The sequence below is a fragment of the Chrysoperla carnea genome, chromosome 3 (assembly GCF_905475395.1).
Source record: "Chrysoperla carnea chromosome 3, inChrCarn1.1, whole genome shotgun sequence".
Classification (NCBI taxonomy): Eukaryota; Metazoa; Arthropoda; class Insecta; order Neuroptera; family Chrysopidae; genus Chrysoperla; species Chrysoperla carnea.
Genome location: NC_058339.1, coordinates 24419172 through 24442018, shown reverse-complemented (window position 1 = coordinate 24442018; position 22847 = coordinate 24419172). Strand labels below are relative to the sequence as shown.

The following is a 22847-nucleotide window of genomic DNA, read 5'->3' as shown; positions in this document are numbered from 1 at the left end:
TTATAGCATAGGAGAAAAACTTACCTTTTCTGTATACTTTTTTAAGATTAATAAAATTTCGAAGTAAATAAGAACCAACGTAAATCAGGGCCTATTACATTCTCGAAAAAAATGTTTAACGAAATTTGCGGAAGAAACTCTATACATTTTTATGTTAAGATTGTGTATTCCGAAATTCATTATATTCGAAAATTATTTTTTGATTAATTCGATGTATTTATCATAACCATATTATTCTCTTCGTGTATCCAATATCCACAATTAAAAGACACTTTGTTTTATAACCGTTAAGAATTTCACCAAAGATATTCCGAAACAGTACCTTTACTATTTTTATGTTCAATTTTTAGGGGAACTTAATATATATGAAAAATTAAAAATTTTTCTGGATTCCTTCAATAATTGTAAACGAAATAATTAAATAATTCCCAAATAAAAAGTTGAAGGAAAAATCAAGTATAGCTTTTTATTGTATATTTAAAACGGATTTTCGTCAAATATCGACCGGACATTAGTCCAAACTGATTACAGTACACAAGATTTAAGATTTACTCCAGTTACTCTCTAATAAAATCTAATATAATTCAATAAGTAAGCTTTTATTGTACCATTTTTGGGAGAAACTGAATCACTTCCGAAATTAAACTTTTTTTAAACGACTGTCATAATAAATTAATTCACAAGTAAATGTTAAATGTGGGCTAACACATCAGCAATAAAAATTATAAAGTTTCTGAAACGATACTATACAGATATAAGATAAAAGAAGAGAAAAAGTAAAAACACAACAAAATTTGTAAAAAAATTTAATACGCTAAATATGAACCCATGAATTAAATTAGTTTACAGAATCAAACAGACAATTAAAATCGAAAATTCTATAAATAATAAAGACGGTTTTACATAGTAATAGTTTATGTCCACGTTCGTAAATTTTCTAAATATTTTCTAAACTATACAATTAAACTTAATTATATAGTTTACCACTTTGAATAAAACTCGTTTGCTCGTAGCTAACAAAAGCTATTCTTGTGTGAACAAATGAAATTAAGTAATCATAAAATTATTCCTCTTAACTCTTCCTTCCGTTTACATTTGTTATGGAGAATTATTATTTAACTAACAAAAAATATTTTGACATTAAAATAATATTTGGATAATTGTTACTTTTAATTTAAAAATAAATGGGTATCATCGTTATTGAATTTCCAAATGAAATTAATTATATTTTAGGTAAATTATAATTATGATGGTTGTATTTTTGAATGAAAAAATAAACATAACTTATAAGATAATACTTAAAAATAATTATTCTAATGTCTATAACCGCCTGTCTGTTGTTGGAAAACTTCAATTGTATCTCCTTCTTCCATTTCCAACGTTGTAGGTGTGTCAGTTTCATTTACAACGTTACCATCATATCGAAAACGTACAGTTGACATTGCTAAGCCCTAAACAGAAAAACGAAAAAGATTAGTTTAAATGGACTTTTTATACCATGTATATGAAATATACTTAGTAGATTAAGTTTAGTCCCAAGTTTGTAACGCTTAAAAATATTGATGCTACGAAAAAAATTTTGGCTTAGGTGTTCATAGCCCATACCTAATTAGCCCATTTCCGTATGTCTGTCTGTCTGTCTGTCATCTGTCCGCCTGTCATCACGATTACACAAAAACGAAGAGATATCAAGCTGAAATTTTTATAGTGTGTTTAAGACGTAATAAGTGAGGTCGACTTCGTAAATGAGCAACATCTTGTAAACCGTTAGAGATAGAACAAATGTTTATATATAAAAAATGTTCCTTATAAAAAAATACACAATTTTGTTATAAACATTTTCTTGTAAACGTCACTGTTTACCCACGAGGGCGCTAAATAGGTGAAAATTTTGTAGTATGTATTAATTCGGGAATATCAGTTATGTGTGTGTGGCCATTTAAGTGTGGAAATCTTTCTTTATTTACGTGACGTCAAAAAACAAACGATCGAAATTAACTCAGTCAATTGTTTGTTTTCACTTGTTTGGTATAATTTTAAATTCTTTATAAAGGTTATTAGTTTTGAATTCTTCAAAAGAAATCAATTTTCTATAACTTTTGAAAATTTACTTCAAATATACTAAACAAATGTATACATATATACATTTATGTTGAAATTTTGGCGGAAAATGTAAACTATCGAGTTTTCTTTAACTTTAAGGCGGTAAAAAACGCCATATTGAATACCAAGTGTAATTAGTATAATTCTTGCTTTCTAAATTGTTCTATTTGGATTCGTAACCAAGTATACTAATTGAGTTTGTATGTTCCGGCACTTTAAATCTAATCCATTTCTAACTATTTCAGAGAAGTGGAAATAAACAAATCAGTTCTACTACAATTGAAATATCAATTTTAGTCATAATTGTGTAATATTAATGACTAAAATATCGCAAATGCACATAAACAAAAGCAATGAAACAATTATCTAATGATAATAAGATATCAGTCTTGATAATTGAATTAGTAGAAAAATTTTATCTTAATATTTAATCACAATTCTGGAAAATTGCAAATTACAAGTACTTACAGCTCTGTCGCAATACGCATTCATCAACTTTCGAAGAGGTGTTTGCTTCTTAATTTTAAATTGTACGATAGCTTGATCCTGTCCCATTACTTTTAAATTAATGTGTTCTGATTCTGAACCCTGTAAAAAACACATAAATTTTTAAGAAATCGTATATATTGATTTACACCTCATTGTCAAATTTTCAATCAATATATTAACCATTAAAAATGTTATAAATATAATTTTTCTTTGTTATTATGTATGCATTTGAAATTAATAAACGTAAATATCACAATTAAGATGAAAAACTTCATGTATTATTGTAAATAATGAATTTCGGCGTATGATGCTGTTTCTAGAATACAGCACCGGCCTTGAGACATGTCCGAAAAGTACACAATGTAACAAAAAAAAATTACAAATAAAACAAATATTGAAATTCCTACCTTTTTTTCGTCACCCATTTTAAAGTTGTTTATTAAATAGGAATGTTAAACTTAAATAAATTAATTATTTCTAATTTAGTACAAAACACCGCGCTTTTAACTGACACGGCTTGGGTTAACAAGGAACCTACAGCGATACCAGCGAACAGAGTGTTCTAATAGGTTGAAAAAACGTACCAACCGGAAGAACAGCGCGTTGGTAGCACCGCTTACATACACATTGTCTATTACGAGTGTGATTTATCTCGATATGTAATAAAATATACATTAACAATGTATTTCAAAAGTGTCTACAAAGTAAGATTGTTCAACATAAATAATACATGTACGTTTTATGAGAAAATTATATTTTATTACTCTTGTGTACATTCCTTTTGTTTTCTATTTCTTTTTTTGTTTCATAAACATCAAATTTATTGAATTAATGATATATTTTTTAGGTTTTTATTTTAGTTGATTTTTTCTGACAAAATTAGAACATAATAATTAAAAAAATTTCGCTTATTTTGCGAAATTTAAATGACCTAATTAAGACTTCTTTTTACGAAATATACACTTATTTATAAAACCTATAGATAAAACATTTTGGAAACAAAAAGAAATAATAACAAAATAAATAAAACAAAATATAGCGCTAACTATAGTGTCGCCATCTGCTAGTGAATTATACAAAGCTACCAAAAATCTTAGTCGGTAATATAAGTAAAAAGAAATGTTTTTTATGTAAGATTTTATGAATTTGTGGGTAAAAGTGAATATGTATAAATGATGAATAATTTTTTTGGTTTTTTTAAAATATTTCTTAGCAAAAATTTCAAAAAGCAAGAATTTTTTCAAAAAAGGGTAACAAAAAATTCTTTAATTTCTTATTTACAACGAGATAGTTCTTTGAAAAAACTTTAACTTTCTTTCTTTATGAAAAATCAAAACAGTTTTAACCGTCATAATTATTACAATAGGAGTTTCCGTAAAATGTGGCGAAAAGCTGATACAATTTCTAATGTAATACACTTTAACATAAAACCATTATTTTGCTACCAAGGGAATGCAACGGAATCCTTAGTTATACTACGGAACCCTAAATGTATGCACGACACGCATTTAGCTATTTTAAACAGCTTTGTATGTATGTTTTTGTTATATTTAAAACAAAATTTCATTAACAAGAATATATAAAATTTAATGTATATAGATAAGAAAAAACAATAAGAGTTAAAAAATATATAGGGTGCTCTTTCAGAATCGTTCTGATTAAACCGGAAAAGCTATCAATTGTTTTAAAGTTCCACTAAATAGAACACATGCGCATTGACCAAAAAAAACGATTAATACTTTTTTGGCGCAAGATTAGTTATGGTGTGTCTTTTTTTGAAAGATGCATACCTATCTATTATAAATGGAAATAACCGAATATAAATGGCAATACGTTCACATTTATGTGTTCTACTAATAATTACGTTCGAAGTTAAAACATCAGTAATTGTAATTTTAAATTTGGCGCGTTTAAAGTATAAACGCGGCTTTCCTTTTATCATGCCCTATCTTAAATTATTCTCAATGATCTAAATCTTTGTAAATTTAACACCCCATACAGTTTTTTTATTACATAAAAAATATATAACGAGTGCTTAATTTACAGAGACAGCGTTCGTTTAAAAAAAGGCGGAGTATCTGTATCTACAAGCACTTAACCAATATGACGTAATGACTCATGTATCTATCTGTCATAATTAAACGTTTCATATAAAAAAGTAGCTTTGCATTGGAAATTAGTATAAAAATTTTTTGGCATTTTTTAATAAATTAAAAACATTTTTTTTTTTAAATAAATCGTATCATAACAAAACATTTTATCCAAAACAAAGAGTATAGGGATAGAGTAGAAGCAGCCTATAAGAGATAATGTAAAACCGTAGTATACGAGTATCAGCGCCTCTACCGAGTCAGGCTTTCAAACTTAATAGTTAATAGTCACCCCCGCAAAGTAGTCAAACTTAATATTCGTCCCCGCAAAGGCCGACAAACTTAATAGTTGATCGCCTCAGACTCCAGATGTCACTTATAATTATATTTCTGCTTCTACTCTATCCCTATACTCTTTGATCCAAAAATGTAAATTTTTTAAAGTATTTGGTCTTTTTGCAACGGCGTACTACACTCTATTTGAGTAAAAAAGGATAGTGCTATTAGAATATTATGAGGCTATCTTTTTCGTCTCATACTTTGTGTAAACAGTGGGTACAAAAAGAAAATATAATGATAAAAAATTGTTTTAATATCTCCGGCTAGGAAGCTAAAATTCAGTTTTTCGCATAATGTACCGGGACTTATAAAGGACAGTTTAAATTCAAGTTTAGACTTAAGACCCCGAGTTAATTTGTTTACGTCAAAAATGCATACAAAATATTTTATAAAATAAATTTTTCTATTGGTTTCTAGACAAAATTAATGTTCTACGTATGGCTGCAATCGCATGAAAGCGATCGCCCTTTAACCCTCTTATTTATTAGATATGTCAAAAAAATCGATCTTCGATTAGATTCATATCGAACACAATAGAATCGATTCTCGAATAATCTAATAATAAGTTGATTTTTAACTTTCCGCCGAGACAATTAAAATGATTAATAAATTTTAATTCGAAAAACATTTACTTTCCTGAATCGATAAATTTTTACGTTCAACGGAACGTTTGGATACGTTTTCAATTTAACTATTTCGTTAATAATTATCAAATAAAATAATTAGTAGAAGTTAATAGAATAAATTACATTTTGTACTTACTATTTTAAATTTTCTTATACGGCAACGTAATTTAATTATGATATTTTGATTATTTGCCATACTGTCATACACGACTCAATACGTAATCAAGTGAAATGGTCCGGTTCGATGGTATCATGAATTTGCGATGAATCAATTTTAACTCGACATGCCTACTATTTAGGTTGGTTGAACAAGATAAATGTTTTGTTTATACTGTTTCGACAATTTGTAACATTTGAACGAAAATTTTAGAGATTGAAATCTAATTTACACATTTTTTCTATTTTAAGTGCCTTTTAATCAAAATGTATAAAGCTTTAAAAAGTAGGACTTGAGAAACTTTGCAAATTTTACCTGCTACCTACCGTTTTTGTACTAAAACGCTTTCGAGACACCCGCTCTATTTTCATTTATAAACCTTTGAAAAATATTAACTGGCATTAGCGCGGGTAATCGATGATCTAAGATCAATACAATAATAAAGAAGCAATTCTATTTTAAATTCAATCGAGTTTCGAGATTTTATTTAGTAAAAATATGGTTTTCCTGACTATCCCAAACTTTAAGATGGGTTTTCAGTGACTTTCTCAAACTTTGAGCTGGCAACCCTACGAATCACACATATTATTTTTTACAAATTTTGTTCCTGTATAATTTCTGAAAAAAATTTTAATTTGGTCGTTAGAGGCGAAAACAAATATATAGGTATACTACTGAATTCAACTTGGCGAAAAACTTTTTTTGGCTTGAAGTCTTAAACTTGGGTTTAAACTATCTTTTATGGTTTGATGGGATATATATGATTTGAATTTCAATATTTTTATTGACCTTAAAAATGGTAAGTATAAGTATTGCCATCTGGTAGTCTAAATTGTAATTACTGAATTCGGGTCTTCTTCTGATTTTAATTAGTATGAATTATTATCACCAGTTGGCAAGTTGCTACTCTCAGTTATCAATAGTAAGGTAAATCACAATACAAATACAAATTTTATTTATTTTAGTATTTTATTAACTGTCTAAAATCAATACGAGCACTACACAATATATCTAAAAATATAAATTGACTTAATTTTATACATTTAATGTATGTTTGTTTAAAAATATTAAATTTATATATACAAAACGATGAATTCATAATAAAAATCCCTTCAATAAATCCGTTAAAAATATATTTACATCTAGTTGTGTAGGAATATTTTTTATTAATTATAACAACTTATTATTATTCAAAAGTAATATGTACCTAAGTCGTACATTGAACTTCAACTTTGCAGTTGCGTTCTTTACTCATATCAAAAATAAATAAGTTCATCGTTGTAATGTGTTGCCAGAGCATTTCGAACAAAAAAACCGGTAAATGGTACCTTTAAAAAACGGTATATTCAGTAAAAGCTGATTATTTTAATGATGAAAGAGACAGAAGATATATGCTTTATTATACATTTTAATGTGCTGTCCTTTATTTGACGTTCTGACAATAGTTCTTTTTTCTATCAATAGATAGAGTCTTTCTTAGCATTAAAATCCAATAAATGTACTACCTAAATAATAAAAAAACGGTAGATTATGAAAAAAAAACGGTATGATGATCAAAATACAGTAGATCTACCTTTTTAACGATAAAGTTAAAGGCAAGTAAAGAACGCAACAATTATTTCATTGTTTCATTTAGAATACTAGTATGACTTCAGACCAAAGGTCTCTCATAATTGTTTTTGTATAATATATTCTAATCGTCTTTTCACATAAGAAGTTATTTATAATCAAAAATATTGTCGATCACATATGATATTGGTGTAGACTAGGCTTTAATTTTATATGCAAACATAAAAACTACTTCGATGATTTAAAAGAAATAATAAATAGGAATGTTTCAATTACACAAATTTGCCAAAATTCATGTGTAACACTTTTCAAAAGTCGATAGTTCACATTTTTTTGTAGAAATTATTGTTACATATTCAAATAGATGCCACACCACACGTTTTAAGGCACTTAAAATCTTTTTAGCTTTCATAGCTTATTAATTAAATATAAACAATATGGCTTATAAAAATTCATTTTGTAACATTTATTATAAATCTCAGAATTATTAAGATTTAACTGTATTACCAGTATTTCTTTTCAAATTTATTTAAGTAACGCCTTGCGACATCTTTGGCAAATATTACAAGTTTATAATTATATTACATAGATTTTAGATTGTTCTGTTTTATTATTATTTTTTTTATATAAGGAAAAAAATATCTACTTAATCAACATATGTCAAAGTTTCCTTAACATTTTTCTGAAATTAAAATCTATTAACCAATATGTTCATTTATTTCAGACATAAACTTCACGTTTTTTCCCACTAGAGCTATTATTGTTGTTATTATTATTGCTATTATTATTCGTCGCTGGAATTGTATTTTGTGATGCTGTACTAGTTTTGCGACTACGATCAGATTTATCTTCTAAAGTACTGCCTTGACTACTCTCACTTGTAGCACTCGTAGCCTCTTCTTCGGATCCAGATGGAACTTCTGTGAGAGTTACTTGTCCAGTTGCTAATTCGAATGTTCCATGTTCATTTCTATCAGATAAAGCTGGCGACGGAGCTACAAATGTTACATTTGTTATTTGTGGTGAACTTGAACTTGTATGTAATCCTAATTGAGACATTGTTACTGGTGTTAAAGTAACAGATGGCATTGTTGCCACTGTTACTGGTGTTATAACTGATGGAATTCCAGCTGCTCCTAATGTTGGTGATAATACAGTTTGAGCTAAAGCTGCAGTTCCTGGTGAACTTGCGTGTAATGTATTATTATGTGAGCCACCATCGAGTTCTTGTATGGGTGAGAGAACAACTTGAACGACTGGAAGGTCTGTGCCAGGATAATTTGGATAAGCCGCGGCATGGCCTTGTGATAATTGTTGAGCCATTAAAGCTACACCTTGGCTTATAGCATTCTGATTCTGTAAGCTATTAGCGGCTGCAGCTAAACGATTCTCCCGATCTACAACTTCTTTTGTAACATCTGGTGTTGGAATTCTTGGTCTATTCTTCAATGTTACCGGCACAGCAGATCCATTGATTTTCACTGTACCTAGAAAAATAATTGATTTATTAGAGTAACGAAGTGGAATTTTTAAAAATGACATTTTCATGTTATTAAAAATTTATTAAGATTATAAAAATTACAGTTGAAATCGAGGCCAATTACTATACTACACTTGATGACATTGACTTGTAAATTGGAAAAATACATAATATATTGATATGCAATTTTACTGTATTCAAGCATATATATATGCGGTGTTTCATAAATATACCGATAAAAAGTTGTAGGGGCCATCGGAACAAAAATTTTTTCCCAAAAGTGTAAGTACCAAAACGCTTCCTTTTTGAGATACAGGGTAGTAAAGTTTTTAAACAAAAATATGTTAATGATAAGTAAATTATTTTTTTGAGATTCTTTACACCAAAATAATAAAAAAGGTCTTATAAACATAATATGGTCAAATATTTTTCAATTTCATTTTTTTATATCGAAATGAAAAGTATTTGATCGTCATATGTTTAAACGTTTTTGTGTGAAAGGAATATCATAACAAATTTACTTATCCCTGGGCTTTATTAGTAGAAATAAGCGATCTACAGCTTGCTCCTTTGTTCGGCTACATAATCTGCTATATAGAGTTATTGTTGTATGAATATTTGCAGTTTGCATAAAAGCGATCACGCTGTGATCGCCTATATCTGCTAAACAAGCCAATAATCATATTTTCGTTTTAAATTTTTTCAACTCATATCTCGAAAACTAAGTGTTTCGATATCTAGATTTTTAAGTTATGTGATCGGTTTAGATCGTGCTGCCATCTGGTAAAAAACTTGACGACTCCACATCATAAAAAGTTAAACATCTTAGCTCTTTTTTTTTTCGTTCATTTTAACAATTTGACATTCTAAATGACTCTATTTTTTTCAACTAGGCGTAACGTTCAAAGCCCAGTGTTAAGCGTCATCATGAAATTACATTTTAAATATTCCCTTTAATCTCTAGAAATGTGTATATTCATGAAACATTCTGTACTTTTATATAAAGAAATACGTACTAATATAATAGTACTATTAACAAGAGTACTGTCATTGAAAATATGTTGAAATTTATAGAGTGATAAATTTTAATTAATGCATCTAATAAATTATGTATTTACTACCTTAAACGGATTTAATTTTTAGATAATACACTCATTCTGCCATCGTGGATATTATCGGCTAATAATACAATACTTTATCGTGCTCTATACAGGTCGTACAAGTGGGATCATCGGAGATCCACATGTTATGAAGGTGGTAGTTCAAACGACAGTGTCGTCCTGTCAAGAATTCCTCCACCTTTCTCAACTGTGCTCTAGTAAGTTTCAGGTGAACACAGTCGAATGTCCTAGCTGTGTTTATGCAACAATTATTACGGAACATCATGTTATGGGAATGGAATTTGATACGAATTAGTAAAACAATCCAATGTAGGTGTATTAAATAAAAAAAATGATATACTCACTTGTACGAGGTTGTCTAAATTGACCTCTACCAGATTTGCGTCCTACAATACGATCATACAGTGTCATTTTATGTGGTAAAACTTGACCTGGTCCAGGTAAACCACCTGGTGGTATTCCAGCATCAGGACTCGAATATACTGAATTATGTCGATTTCGTCCAAACAAGCCTCCAGAAGAATATGCTGTGGATGCAGAACGTACGGAACCCATTCTTGTTATTTGTCGTGCAAACCAATTTTTACGACGTTCAACTAATGGTGTATCGACACTTTCCTGTTAACATAACATTAAACATTAACTTCAAGTCAATAGCTTTTTTTGGCATATGAAACTTACATAATCAGCGTACATGTCGTCGTGCATAACTTTCCGGGAAGGTATTAAATTGGCATATACTGCATCGGCTTCTTTCACCTTATATTTTTCTGCGGATCCTTTTGGCTCTTCACGGCGGTAATGTTCAGATGCAACAGTATATGGTAAATCTTTTGGTACAACTTCATCCCAATATTGATCTTTGAGTAATTCAGGATGTTCTTCGTGCATTTCATCGACTATCATGTAAGCTGCCTGTAGAATTTAATAAAATATCAATCATACAGTTAAGTTTGTCATGTAAATACTTTCAAAATTTTATAACTAAGAAATAATTTTCAAAGGTCTACGTTCCTTTTCTTCACAATTTCTGAATGAGAAACTACGTAAAGAATCAGTAAATTTTCATTATTGTTGGAAACTGTAAAAAAATTACAGTTTGAAAAGCAAAGAATCGAAAACTTAATTTACGATTAGGTAATTCTTGCATTTATTTTATTAGGGTAGATAATTATCTACATCTTTTTTTTCAAGTGTGTAAGAATCATCTACCTACCTACATGATTTTCACATTAAAATCACATGATTAAGAATGAAAAGTAAATTTTGATTTTCACGTATTCAAATGGCCTTCATTTATACATACCTAACATACATATTTATAATGTAAAAAATACAAATTCATTATGGGGTAATTAATCTAAAACTGTATAATAAATAATAAATTTATGCATCCGTTAGTTAAACTATTTAGGGACGTATTCAAAGTGAATATGCGCTTTTAGGCAATTCAAGGCTCTGGTTAATTTTATACAGGTTGTCCTGAAACTATCGCATAAGAAAAGCAGAGTGATCTAGAGCATGAGGTATCGGAAAGTCACCATCGCGAAAGTCACAATGTCTTCGCTTTACTGGTAAAATTCAATAGTGCCCATATCTTCTTAACTGTTGGGTTGTTGGAAAAAAGTATAAAAGGCACTTTTGACTTAAAATTGTCCAATGAATATGTTCTTAAGCTATGTTCTCCGAGTCACGGAACATCCTGTATATATGGTGATTCTTTCTACAGCATCTTATATTTTACGCAATAAAACAGTCAGAAATGAATTAAGTATTGATTGATTACAATAAAATAAGATAAAACAAATAACAAGATAAAAACAAAAACCCCCGCGCCGTTTTGATTAATAATCATTTATTAATCAAGAATAAATTACCAAAGAATTGACTTTGTTATGTCAAACAATAAGAATGTTATTAGCATTGCCGTTCTTCATTCGGTCGATCACATGACAATTACAAACAATAACAAATAATAATATATAAAACACATTTACAATAAAAAAATGTTTTACTATTGAACAAATATTGAATACTAATTTAATATCTATAAGAATTAATTTTATACAAGAAACAATTTAGTTATACGACCGACGATCACAAATTCATTTTATAATAGTCAATCATTTATTATTTATATACAATGTGTAATTTTAATTTTGTTATTTCATTGTAAATTAGCTGCACCCGGGCAGTACTCCGAGTCAAAAAGTAGCCACAACAAACTTAAAGAAATGATTGAAGTCAGTCTTTCATGAAAGTTCTATTGAAATCCTGAGAATAAAATAGCTATAGTAAATTATAAATAACGGATAGGTACGTGTTTGCATTTAATATATTTCGATTTACATCTCAACCTCACAAATTCTTAATGAATAATAGCCTAAAATGAACCCAAGAAAATATTGAACCTTCCTGTGAAAAGTTTATCTAAATCAGAAGGCAGATAGTCACTTTCAATATTATGGATTTAGGACATCAAGAATTAATTTTACTGTATGGAAACTCTTCAGTAATTGGAAATTGAAAACCATGAGACATTAATATATGCCGATACCTCTATCAATCTGACGTTTAAAAGACGTCGGATGGAGAATGGGTTGCTGTATGCACTTCTACATGAATAAGAAACAGCCAGATTTCCAAGAAATTGTACGAACCTATCATCAAACTCCAATTAAATGCAAAAAGCCAGAGGCGGATATGTGTTGTCGAGAAGTTCAAGAAAAACTTACTGCAGGTAATGCAATGAGGAAGTATAAATGATAGACTAAATGAAAACCGACATTCTAAGATGAAAATGAAATGCTTCAATGACGATCAAATTTTTCAACTTAATTTAACTAGGCCTTCCGTGTGATTTAATAAAATAAAATTTCTGCTTTGTTTTTTATTAACCTTATCAAGCTCTTCTTCTCATTCTTGAAAGAAGTTATTCTTACTGCGGACTTGTCGCCAAAGTGACGAAAGGCAGAAAAAACGACACAATATGGTAAAAGGTACACACAAGGTATAATTGATATTTATATTTAAAAATAATATGCTATTAAAATACCCTATAGATTTCAAATACATTTTACTTAATTATTTGTTAATACTGGCGCCGATAAGGTACCAATGGCCACTATTATTCAGGTTAGCCAAGTCAAATGTCTTTTGGGAGTTTGTTGTTATAAACAAGCGCTTGGGAAAACTCAATTATTCTTTTTTGAATATAAATGAAATATTTTTGTATTCTTTGGATGATTTTAAACAAAAAGTACCTGCTCTAGCGATTTTTCATTTCGCCCATGGACTTCGAGATAAAAATTGATAAAAGAAGTAATGCTTTGAGAGTCTACAGAAAGTCACTACGATTAAAAGTTCAAGTGAAGATGTACAAATCTGGATCAATGGCAAGGCAATTCAAAAAGGGGGTCTATGTTGCTTTTTTGAGCTATAAATTTTTACGGGTTGTTGTTTACGATAGTTTTACTCGTATTCGACTGAAGTTTTTTTTTGTCTACAAAGAAAAACTCGAGTACAAGAGGAGGTCAATATACATTAAAAAAAATTGGGTGGAACCATTTTAATAATGTCGGTAATTAGGACTTGATAGGCTCCAGTATTAAGTTGCTTGCTTGCTTTTGAATAAAATAAAAACTATTCATACATACATACATATGCATGCATGTAAGTAACATAATTTTTGCCAATATCTGCAATAAAATATTAAGGTCAGTGTTGATAATATCAGCATTGAAAAATGTTGTGAATATTGGGTTTTTTTGCAATATATTTTATTTATTTTTTAAAATATACTAACAAAAGTTGTAAAGAAAATTCTATTTTTATGATAAGACAACAAGATAACAGATCGACAAAAGCCGAATTTAATCTAATTGTCTATAATTTGATAGACATTTGGCCTGACATGATTTCCCTGAGAAAATTTGTACATACAGAAATTTATTTGACTATTCGATAACGTACTTTGGAAAATTTGCAACAAATATGTCCAAATGAATTGGGGATCGGAAAGAAACGGTTATCGAGCTGCAGAAAATTTTAATAATTTTAGCTTGAATTGAATATTCCACATTTTATAGAACTGATTTGATCGGTGGCTTAAATCTGATGTTTCGGTGTGCTGAATCTTTTGATTTTTAGAATCTATCAACGTTAATGAAGCCGATTCTTGGAATATTCGTCTAAATAGCTTTTACGTTGCTAATTATGAATTTTATATTACAATATAGCTATAGTATTTTTTAAATAAAGAGTAAAAATGTATTAATAAAAATAATTAAAATAAATCTTACCTTGATATGTCTGTCAATGAGCCAGTTAAGCTCAATGTCGTCATCGTCTTCACCAAATGGATTAATTAGAACCTCAGCAACTTTTAACCACCCCACGTAAAAGCAAAACTAGACAAACAGGAAATAACATTATATAGTTTCAATAAGAGTTTATAAATTTTAATAAAGTTTTTTTTTTTTTAAATAAATTGAACATTTTAATTTATTAGAAAGTTGTCTCTGTGTAATTAATTGAGGGGCGTAATGGGTCTTTGCCCCAAAAAAATTTTATTTCTATAATTTTTGGATATGACACAAGTGAAATTTACAAAATTTAAAAAACCCCGGCAAATTTTTCGGTTACGGAATCCTAGATTCGCGCTTGACACATATCTAAGGACACTCTCCATTAAATTACCTTTTTCCTTAGAGCCTTCTCCAAATTGAACCGATATCGAGGATTATCGCCTATATTTTTTGTTCCGGATACGGACGGAACCCTAAACATAGCTAAGAACACTTTCCATTTAATTACCTTTCAAACGAAACAAAAAATCCGAATCGGTCCATCCGTTTAGACGCTACGACGCCACAGACAGACAGACACAAACATATAATAAAAAATGGTGAGGAATTCAATCTACTACTTTTGTAGTTTTGTCTCATCTTAAAATATAACATGAGATCATTGTAGGCGCTTCAGGGCGACATTCAGTTTAAGAATATTTAAATCTAGTTCATCAATCAGTTCTAATTGCCGACAATCTCAAAAATCTGAGTCTTTCTATTAGACAATTATCATCTAACGAAAAATTTATTAAAAATGAAAGACTATATTAACAACATTTAAGACATTATTGTAATATCTGTGTTTTCGTTAAGATACTTAACAAATTTTCTCGAAACTTTCACTTTGCTGGTTACTATAAATATAAAAATTTCTTATAGAGTTGTTATCAAATCATACGAAAAATACTATAATTCAATTACTTGTGCATGCTATAAGGTAAAATAGTTTATTACGTTATTCGATGACTATAAAATTTTATTTTAATTATAAAACGATTATAAATGTTTTTTAATGTACAAATTTTATTAATAGCATAAAAATTAGCTGACATAGTCAATAATTAATTCTTGAATCACAATTTTCAAACAAAAATTGTAAGTCTAAAAGTACGGAATATTATTATTATTTTGACAATCGTGATTTTGACAATGGTGAAAAATGATATGGAATCAAGAACAGACTTTCAAAATTAGATTTTCACAAGGGAAAATAAAAAACATATAACACAAAAAGATAAAAATATTTAAAAAAAAAAATCTGTAAACAAGAAATGAATACGATAAGAATGTACCTCTTTTAAGGGAAGATTTAGAAAATTTAATTCTGTTCATTTCAAGATTTTAATTTATTAAATGTTGTTTAAAGGAAAAAACAGAATTTTATAGAAAAACCGCATAATTGATTACACAGAAAAATAAAATCAATATATTTCTAGTAAATTGAGATTTACAAAAAGAAAATCATTAAAGGATGTTTCAGCTTTTTAAAGTAAAATGCAATTCTAAAGGGGTTGGGAAAATATAAAAAAAAGAAAACCTAAGCAAAAAATGGACATGATAAGAATGTACCATTGAAATTTTTAAGATTTTTTAAGGGAAGATTTTGAAGAATGTAATTATATTCATTTCAAGGTTTTTCTTTGTTTAATTTTTTAAATATTATTTAAAAGAAAAAGCAGAATTGTATAGAAAAACCGCACAATTGATTACACAGAAAAATAAAATCAATAGATTTCTAATAAATTGAATTTTGCAAAAAAAAAAAAATGTTTTAAGGAAGTTTCAGCGTTTTAATTTAAAAATGCAATCCTATTTTTGGAATTGGAAAATGTTTTTATTAAATTTTCTGAATACTTAGTTTTGATTACTTTGAAATGGTAATTATTTTAGTCATATTTCCCCGAAAATATGGTTTTATCGATAAAAATGCTTCAAGCGAAAAATGTTGGGTGTGTAGATGCACATTAAAGAAAAAAATTTTCGTAGGCAATTAAACTTCATCTAGGTTTGAAACTCACTCTATAACTATTCAAATTGAATTAACAAACGCACAAAAAGCTAGATTTTTGCTATCAATTACTGTCTGTCATTACCGAAAATTACAACTGTCAGTTTTTGAGAAATTGAATTGAAAAACTTAAAGGCAAATTAAACTTTATTTTCTTGATGCAATTTCAATACTTTCAAAAAAATAAAAAACAAAAAATAGCGTAAATAGGTCACAACTTCCTTAATAATATAAATTATGATAATAATTTGAAAACTTACTTGCAACGCTGTGAAAAATGGAAAATACATGTCTGGTTCAATTAATTTACCATTTTCATCTTGATGTAGTACAAATTGTCGTCCCATTAATGATGCGATAAAATATGTATATAATGCTAATGTTACAACCTGTATTGAAACAAGTAAAAATATAATTAATTTTATAAATATAAATTATTATAAATAATGAAAATTTCATTATTTTTTATTGAATGTTTTCTTTTTCTTTTTTTATTATTTTATTAAAATTTATTATAAATGTAATTAAATATGGTTTTATGCAATTTTAGAAATATATTTTTACTAGAGTGATACCCACCCGCTTCGCTGAGTTTAAAAGTAAAAATTAATAAAGATTGCTCTCGCTTAATCCTTTTCTATAACACTCGATGGTAAGGATTGTTTTACACAGGTAAAATATATGTATGTTTTTCTATTTTTTTAAATGTATAATAGTCGTTATTATTCATTGAGTATATTAGAAAAGATGGCCGTGAAATATTTTATATTGACTATTTTTACAGAAATCTGTAATTTATGATAATGTCAAATGACTACTTTTACAGAAATCTGTAATTTATGGTAATGTCAAATTAAATTAATTTTTAAATTTTTTTTTTTTAAATTAATATATCTTTATAAATTATATCTCATATGTTATTCTGAAATATGAGCTACATTGCTGTACAGTGTCATTAAAAACCATTCGCTAGTTTTAGCGTGAAAGCGTAACAAACAAACAAACAAACAAACAAACTTTCGCATTTATTATGTATAGAGATTTATTTATATAAGTATTATTATAATAATATCGTTATAGGTGTTTTATAACAACAAAAGGTGTTTGCCTTGGTAAGGTAAATTGTATTTTGAGTTCTCTTTAGATAGACAGCGTGACTATTTTTTTTTTAAAACCATACATATTATTATATGTCTTATTATTATACATTTCAGATGTAGGTGGTTTTTTATGAGTAATAAATGATATTTGTTGCCAAATTTATCTCGATCTTTTTAACATCTTATATAACTACATAAAAATTTTGTTATAAAGCCGGCTTTTTATTATTTATTTAGGTCTTTAGAGCTTACAGAGGCTATTGATTACAGCTTTAAAATAGCTACTACATGTTTAAATGTGTATGAGTGTAACCGGTAGTAGATGGAAGCGGTATTAACGGCGGATTTCTTAGTCTCACATAGTTTATTGCCATTCTTATATAATGTTTCATATAAGGGCAGTTATTTACCTCATTAAAAAAAAACAACTGACAACACAGCTGAAAAGAATGATTAAAATCGTATCAAATTTGCCTGTGTTCGAATATTTTAATAAACCAAGTATTTTAATAAACCAAGTATGTACTTCTACTAAATTTGGGTCATACTTTTTAAATTTTGATCAAAATTAACCTAGCTCTAATTGGTTTCAAGAATGTGGGGTCGTGGTCCCGAAATTCGGCACATAAGTGATAGCTAGAAAAAAATTGACATCACAGCTGAAAAGAATGACCCAAAATTAGTGGGTTTCAAAAAAATTTCCAATAAAATCGGATCAAATTTGCCTGTGTTTTCAAAAAAATCGAATTTTTTAACATTATGACGTCATCAAAATCGATAAATTTAATTTTGCTCTATCACATCTAAATTTTATCCAATTTTGATAAACCAAGTATGTAACTTTACTAAATTTGGGTCATACTTATTATGTAATTTTATGTTAAAAGTTATTTTGGAGTTGGGAGAATTCTCTATCGCGGGTGCCTCCTTTGCCACGCCCTAGTTACGGGCCTGAGGATGACAATATCATCTTGTATCAATAGTTTCAAGAAATTTTAACCAAAAGTCAGACCAAATCTGAGCATAGTCGTTTGACTATGCTTACGAAATGTTAATAACTTATTATTTATCACTTCAAAAGAATGTAGGTATTGTACCTATGAACATACGACGAGACGCGATGTGTACTTTAATAATAATAACAATATAATTTATAAATATAAACTTAACGTGTATTTATTTCTTGTGTACAAGGTTTAATGATTTATTCATGTTTGACAATACAACAACATTTAAAACATAGCACGTGACTGTAGAATACCGTATCCGGCGAAATTTATGTACACATTTTTATATGATTCTTACCATTTTCGGATTCATATTTAAACATATGTGCAACCTTCAATTAGAACACATATCTCAGAAAATATTAATTAAAGGAAATTTTCTGCATGTATCATTTTCGCTAGCTATCACTTATGTGTTTAATTCCGGGACTTAGACTCTACATTCTTGAAATCTATTACAGCTAGGGTAATTTTAATCCCAAATTTGAAAAGTATGGCCAAAATTTAGTAGGATTACATACTTGGTTTATCAAAATTGGATAAAATTTGAAAGTGATAGAGCAAAAATAAATTTTTTGGATTCTGATGACGTCATAAAGTTAAAAATTTGATTTTTTTGAATACACAGGTAAATTTGATCCGACCTTATTTCAATTTTTTTTGTAACCCATTAATTTTAGGTCAATTTTTCGCTAGCTATCATTTATGTGCTTAATTCCAGGACAAGGACTCCACATTCTTGAAATCTATTAGAGCTAGGGTAATTTTAATCCCAAATTTGAAAAGTGTGATCCAAATTCTGTAGGATTACATACTTGGTTTATCAAAATTGGATAAAATTTGGATGTGATAGAGCAAAATTTAATTTTTTGGGTTCTGATGACGTCATAAAGTTAAACAATTCGTTTTTTTGATAACACAGGCAAATTTGATCCCATCTCAGAATTTTTTTTGAAATCCACTTATTTGGGGTTATTCATTTCAGTTGTGATGTCAATTTTTCGCTAGCTATCTCTTGTGTGCTTAATTCCGGGACCAGGACCACATTCTTCTGTATATGTCCTTGCTAGTTCAGCTATGTTCACTAGTTTTGTTTTTCTTTCTACCTTTTTTGAATGTTGGTAGCTCTAATCGTCTTTGAAACATTTATTAATGAAAAACATGGCTTTAGGGGACAAATGAAAGGTAAAAATTATACATTCATTATATCCTAATTTCATTAAATAAAATTACAATTATTAGCGTCATTCATCATTACAAAAAACTAATTACCTATCTTTAATTTATATTTTTGTAATAAATACTTAATAATATAATTTTGTTGAATGAATCATTTATTGAAATTTATTCTCAATGCAGGCAGTTACCCATAAATCAAGAATATCATATTACAATTTATTTTCTTTAATTTAATGAAAAAAAAAATTGAATTATATCTGAGCTTTTAAAAATTATAAATTATAAAAATTGAAACATAAATATTATCGTTAATAAACATATTTCAAATCAGACATAAAAATTATTATTTCTGTTCATTGCACATGGCATAATATTGCTTAATTCCGGGACCAGGACTCCACATTCTTGAAACCTATTATAGCTAGGTTAATTTTGATCACCATTTTGAAAAGTATGACCCAAATTTAGTTGGATTGCATACTTGGTTTAACAAAATTGGATAAAATTTGGTTGTGATAGAGAAAAATTAAATTTTTTGGATTCTGATGACGTCATAAAGTTAAAAAATTCGATTTTTTTGATATCACAGGCAAATTTGATCCGATTTTATTGGGATTTTTTTTGAAACCCACTAATTTTGGATCATTCTTTTCAGCTGAGATGTCAATTTTTCTCTAGCTATCACTTATGTGCCGAGTTTCGGGACCAGGACCCCACATTCTTGAAACCTATTAGAGCTAGGTAAATTTTGATCATAAATTTAAAAATTATAACCCAAATTTAGTAGGGTTACATTCTTGGTTTATCGAAATTGTATAAAATTTGGCTAATAAATGATTATTTATGATGTAAAAATAATTTACTGTGAAATGAGCGTCACATCAATTATATATAAGTGCTTTCTTACTATAATATATTTGGAGACAAAAAAATTAATCTATCATGTTATGGAATTTAGACTTAAAAATTGTCTAGACAAAAAAGTACTATTTTGTGAAAATTATTTGTTTGACGTAAAATCAAATTATTTTGTAAAACCACAAATTATAATGAAAATTATTAAAATACAACTATAGTGTGTCCGGCTGGAAATGCCTTTATTTAAACACTTAATATATTGCTTCGTTTTAATAGCGCGCATCCAGATTTGGTTAACCCTACTGCTCTTAGGTTCGAAATAAACTACATCTCTAAAGAAATATTCGAAAAGCCGCCCTAAAATAAACTCTCCGTAGCGTTGCCAAGTCTCGTACCAATATTCAATCAATTATTCAGAGTTTAGACATTCTTATTTTAGTTCATAGTATAAAATGAATATTTTTCCCGAAGCAGTGTGGCATAACCATCAATAGTCCAACTAAGAAAAACTTTTCTTTTTTTTAAACTTTCTTTTTTTATATTTCAAGCAATTATTATTTGTGCTTGAATCGGCTATGTTAGCGACATTTTCATTTATGTAATTTTAGTTACTTTTACGTAAACATTCTGTACAGATAATAAAATAAAGAAAATTTCATTAGATGTTTGAAGGATATTCAGGTTCTTAATTATTATAATCAATTTTGGTTGTTAAACTATACGTAGGTATGTGGCTTTTCATTAAGTAACAAGAAATACATAAATTAATATTATACAAAATAATAATTTTAGGACACATAATATACCTACTTAAGTTTAGCTGGTGTTGCTTATTTGCCTATTCTCGATTGTGTACACAAGCTATTACAGTCTAAGGCTTATTTTTTTTTAAAATTTCTATAGATAACTTTGAACTTTTACTTTTGAATTAAACATTTTTTCGAGAAAAAACAATATGTAGACAACACTTTTTTTCCGTTTCAAAACAGAAGATTGTAAAAGACAGAAGATTGCTAATTTGAAATCTATACACAGCATATGGTCTTTCACATGTCCTGCGTAAAGTCTCAGTAATATGATTCAACAAAACTTTGTCACTTCCTCTCATCAGTAAGCTCAACCAGTAATTCAATTAACATTAATATTCTTAACTAAATTCTTTTATCCTTACTAAAAGCAAGCACGTAAAATATTGTTAATTAAAAGTCGATTTTGAGTATATTGATATACCTTTTATAGGTTTAGAGTTCTAGAAAAACATCCAAAATGTTGAACAATATAAACATTTTAGCAGTGTTTTGAATATTTTAGAAAAATGTACGTTGCGTCTAGATAACTCTAGTCGAGTTGAATGTTATATATATTTTTTAAATATTATACCATGTATATATGAAATATGCATAGTATATTAAGTTTAGTCCCAAGTTTGAAACGCTTAAAAATATTGATGCTACAAAAAAAATTTTGGTAAAGGTGTTCATGGAATCATCTAATTAGTCCATTATGGTTGTCCGTCCGTCTGTCAACTCGATAACTCAAAAACGAAAAAAGATATCAAGCTGAATTTTACAGCGCATTCAAGACGTAAAAAGTGAGGTCGAGTTTGTAATTGAGCAACATAGGTCAATTGGGTCTTTGGTCCGCAGGACCCATGTTGTAAACCGTTAGAGATAGAACATACGTTTAAATGTAATAAATGTTCCTTATAAAAAAATAAACAACTTTTGTTTGAAACATTTTTTTGTAAACATCACTGTTCACTCACGAGAGCACACATTAGATGCAAATTTTATAGTATGTATTAATATGGGATTGTCAGTTATGTACGTATGACATGTATAGGTATAAGTATGTGTAATGTGATAGAATAATCAAAACTGTCTTTACATGATATTTCAAAAATTAACCCAGTCAATTGTTTGTTTTTAATTGTTTTTTTGTAAGTTATGGGAAATACATATATATTTGATTGAATAATAAACGATACCGGTAATATTTCAAGTTTTGTGTCTCGGAAAAACAATTATAAATATATTTTTAAGGTATGTAATAAAATTCATTGTCAAGGTTAATAATTTCTTGTCAGAACACAAAATTAATTGAAACATCTATTATTAGATATTATTATATATAATATTCCTCCACTATTATTCTTTATGACTATTATTTTCGCATTCCTTATATAAAAAAGTAATTATTCTATTGTTGGTTTGTTATTTAATTTCACATATGAACGTAGAACGTACCGGTAACTTATGATTTTATAAAATTCCATGGTAGGTACTTCAAAGGTACCTACTCTTTCTTAATAATTTTATATACTACTAGAACCCTAAGCTGTTTTAGCTTGTTCCCCCGTAGGCATTTTCGAG

General features: G+C 28.2%; 2 protein-coding genes across 2 annotated transcripts in view; both read right to left on the bottom strand.

Moving 5' to 3' along the window:
* Window positions 1-792: 792 nt before the first annotated feature.
* Window positions 793-3160, bottom strand: LOC123295126 (small ubiquitin-related modifier 2). Its single transcript, XM_044876353.1, has 3 exons — window positions 3000-3160; window positions 2572-2691; window positions 793-1451 (listed from the first exon to the last, which is right to left on the bottom strand). The coding sequence occupies exons 1-3, from the start codon at window positions 3015-3017 to the stop codon at window positions 1314-1316; spliced, it is 276 nt and encodes a 91-aa protein (XP_044732288.1). The 5' UTR covers window positions 3018-3160; the 3' UTR covers window positions 793-1313.
* Window positions 3161-6958: 3798 nt separating this feature from the next.
* LOC123295265 (bestrophin-2) overlaps window positions 6959-22847 on the bottom strand; it is an 88212-nt gene continuing 72323 nt past the window's right edge. The window contains exons 6-10 of the mRNA XM_044876538.1: window positions 16592-16720; window positions 14276-14383; window positions 10656-10889; window positions 10319-10592; window positions 6959-8860 (exon numbers count right to left, since the gene is read on the bottom strand). Of these exons, the coding sequence (XP_044732473.1) occupies window positions 8094-8860; window positions 10319-10592; window positions 10656-10889; window positions 14276-14383; window positions 16592-16720 (1512 nt within the window). The 3' untranslated portion in view covers window positions 6959-8093. The remainder of the gene's footprint in view (window positions 8861-10318; window positions 10593-10655; window positions 10890-14275; window positions 14384-16591; window positions 16721-22847) is intronic.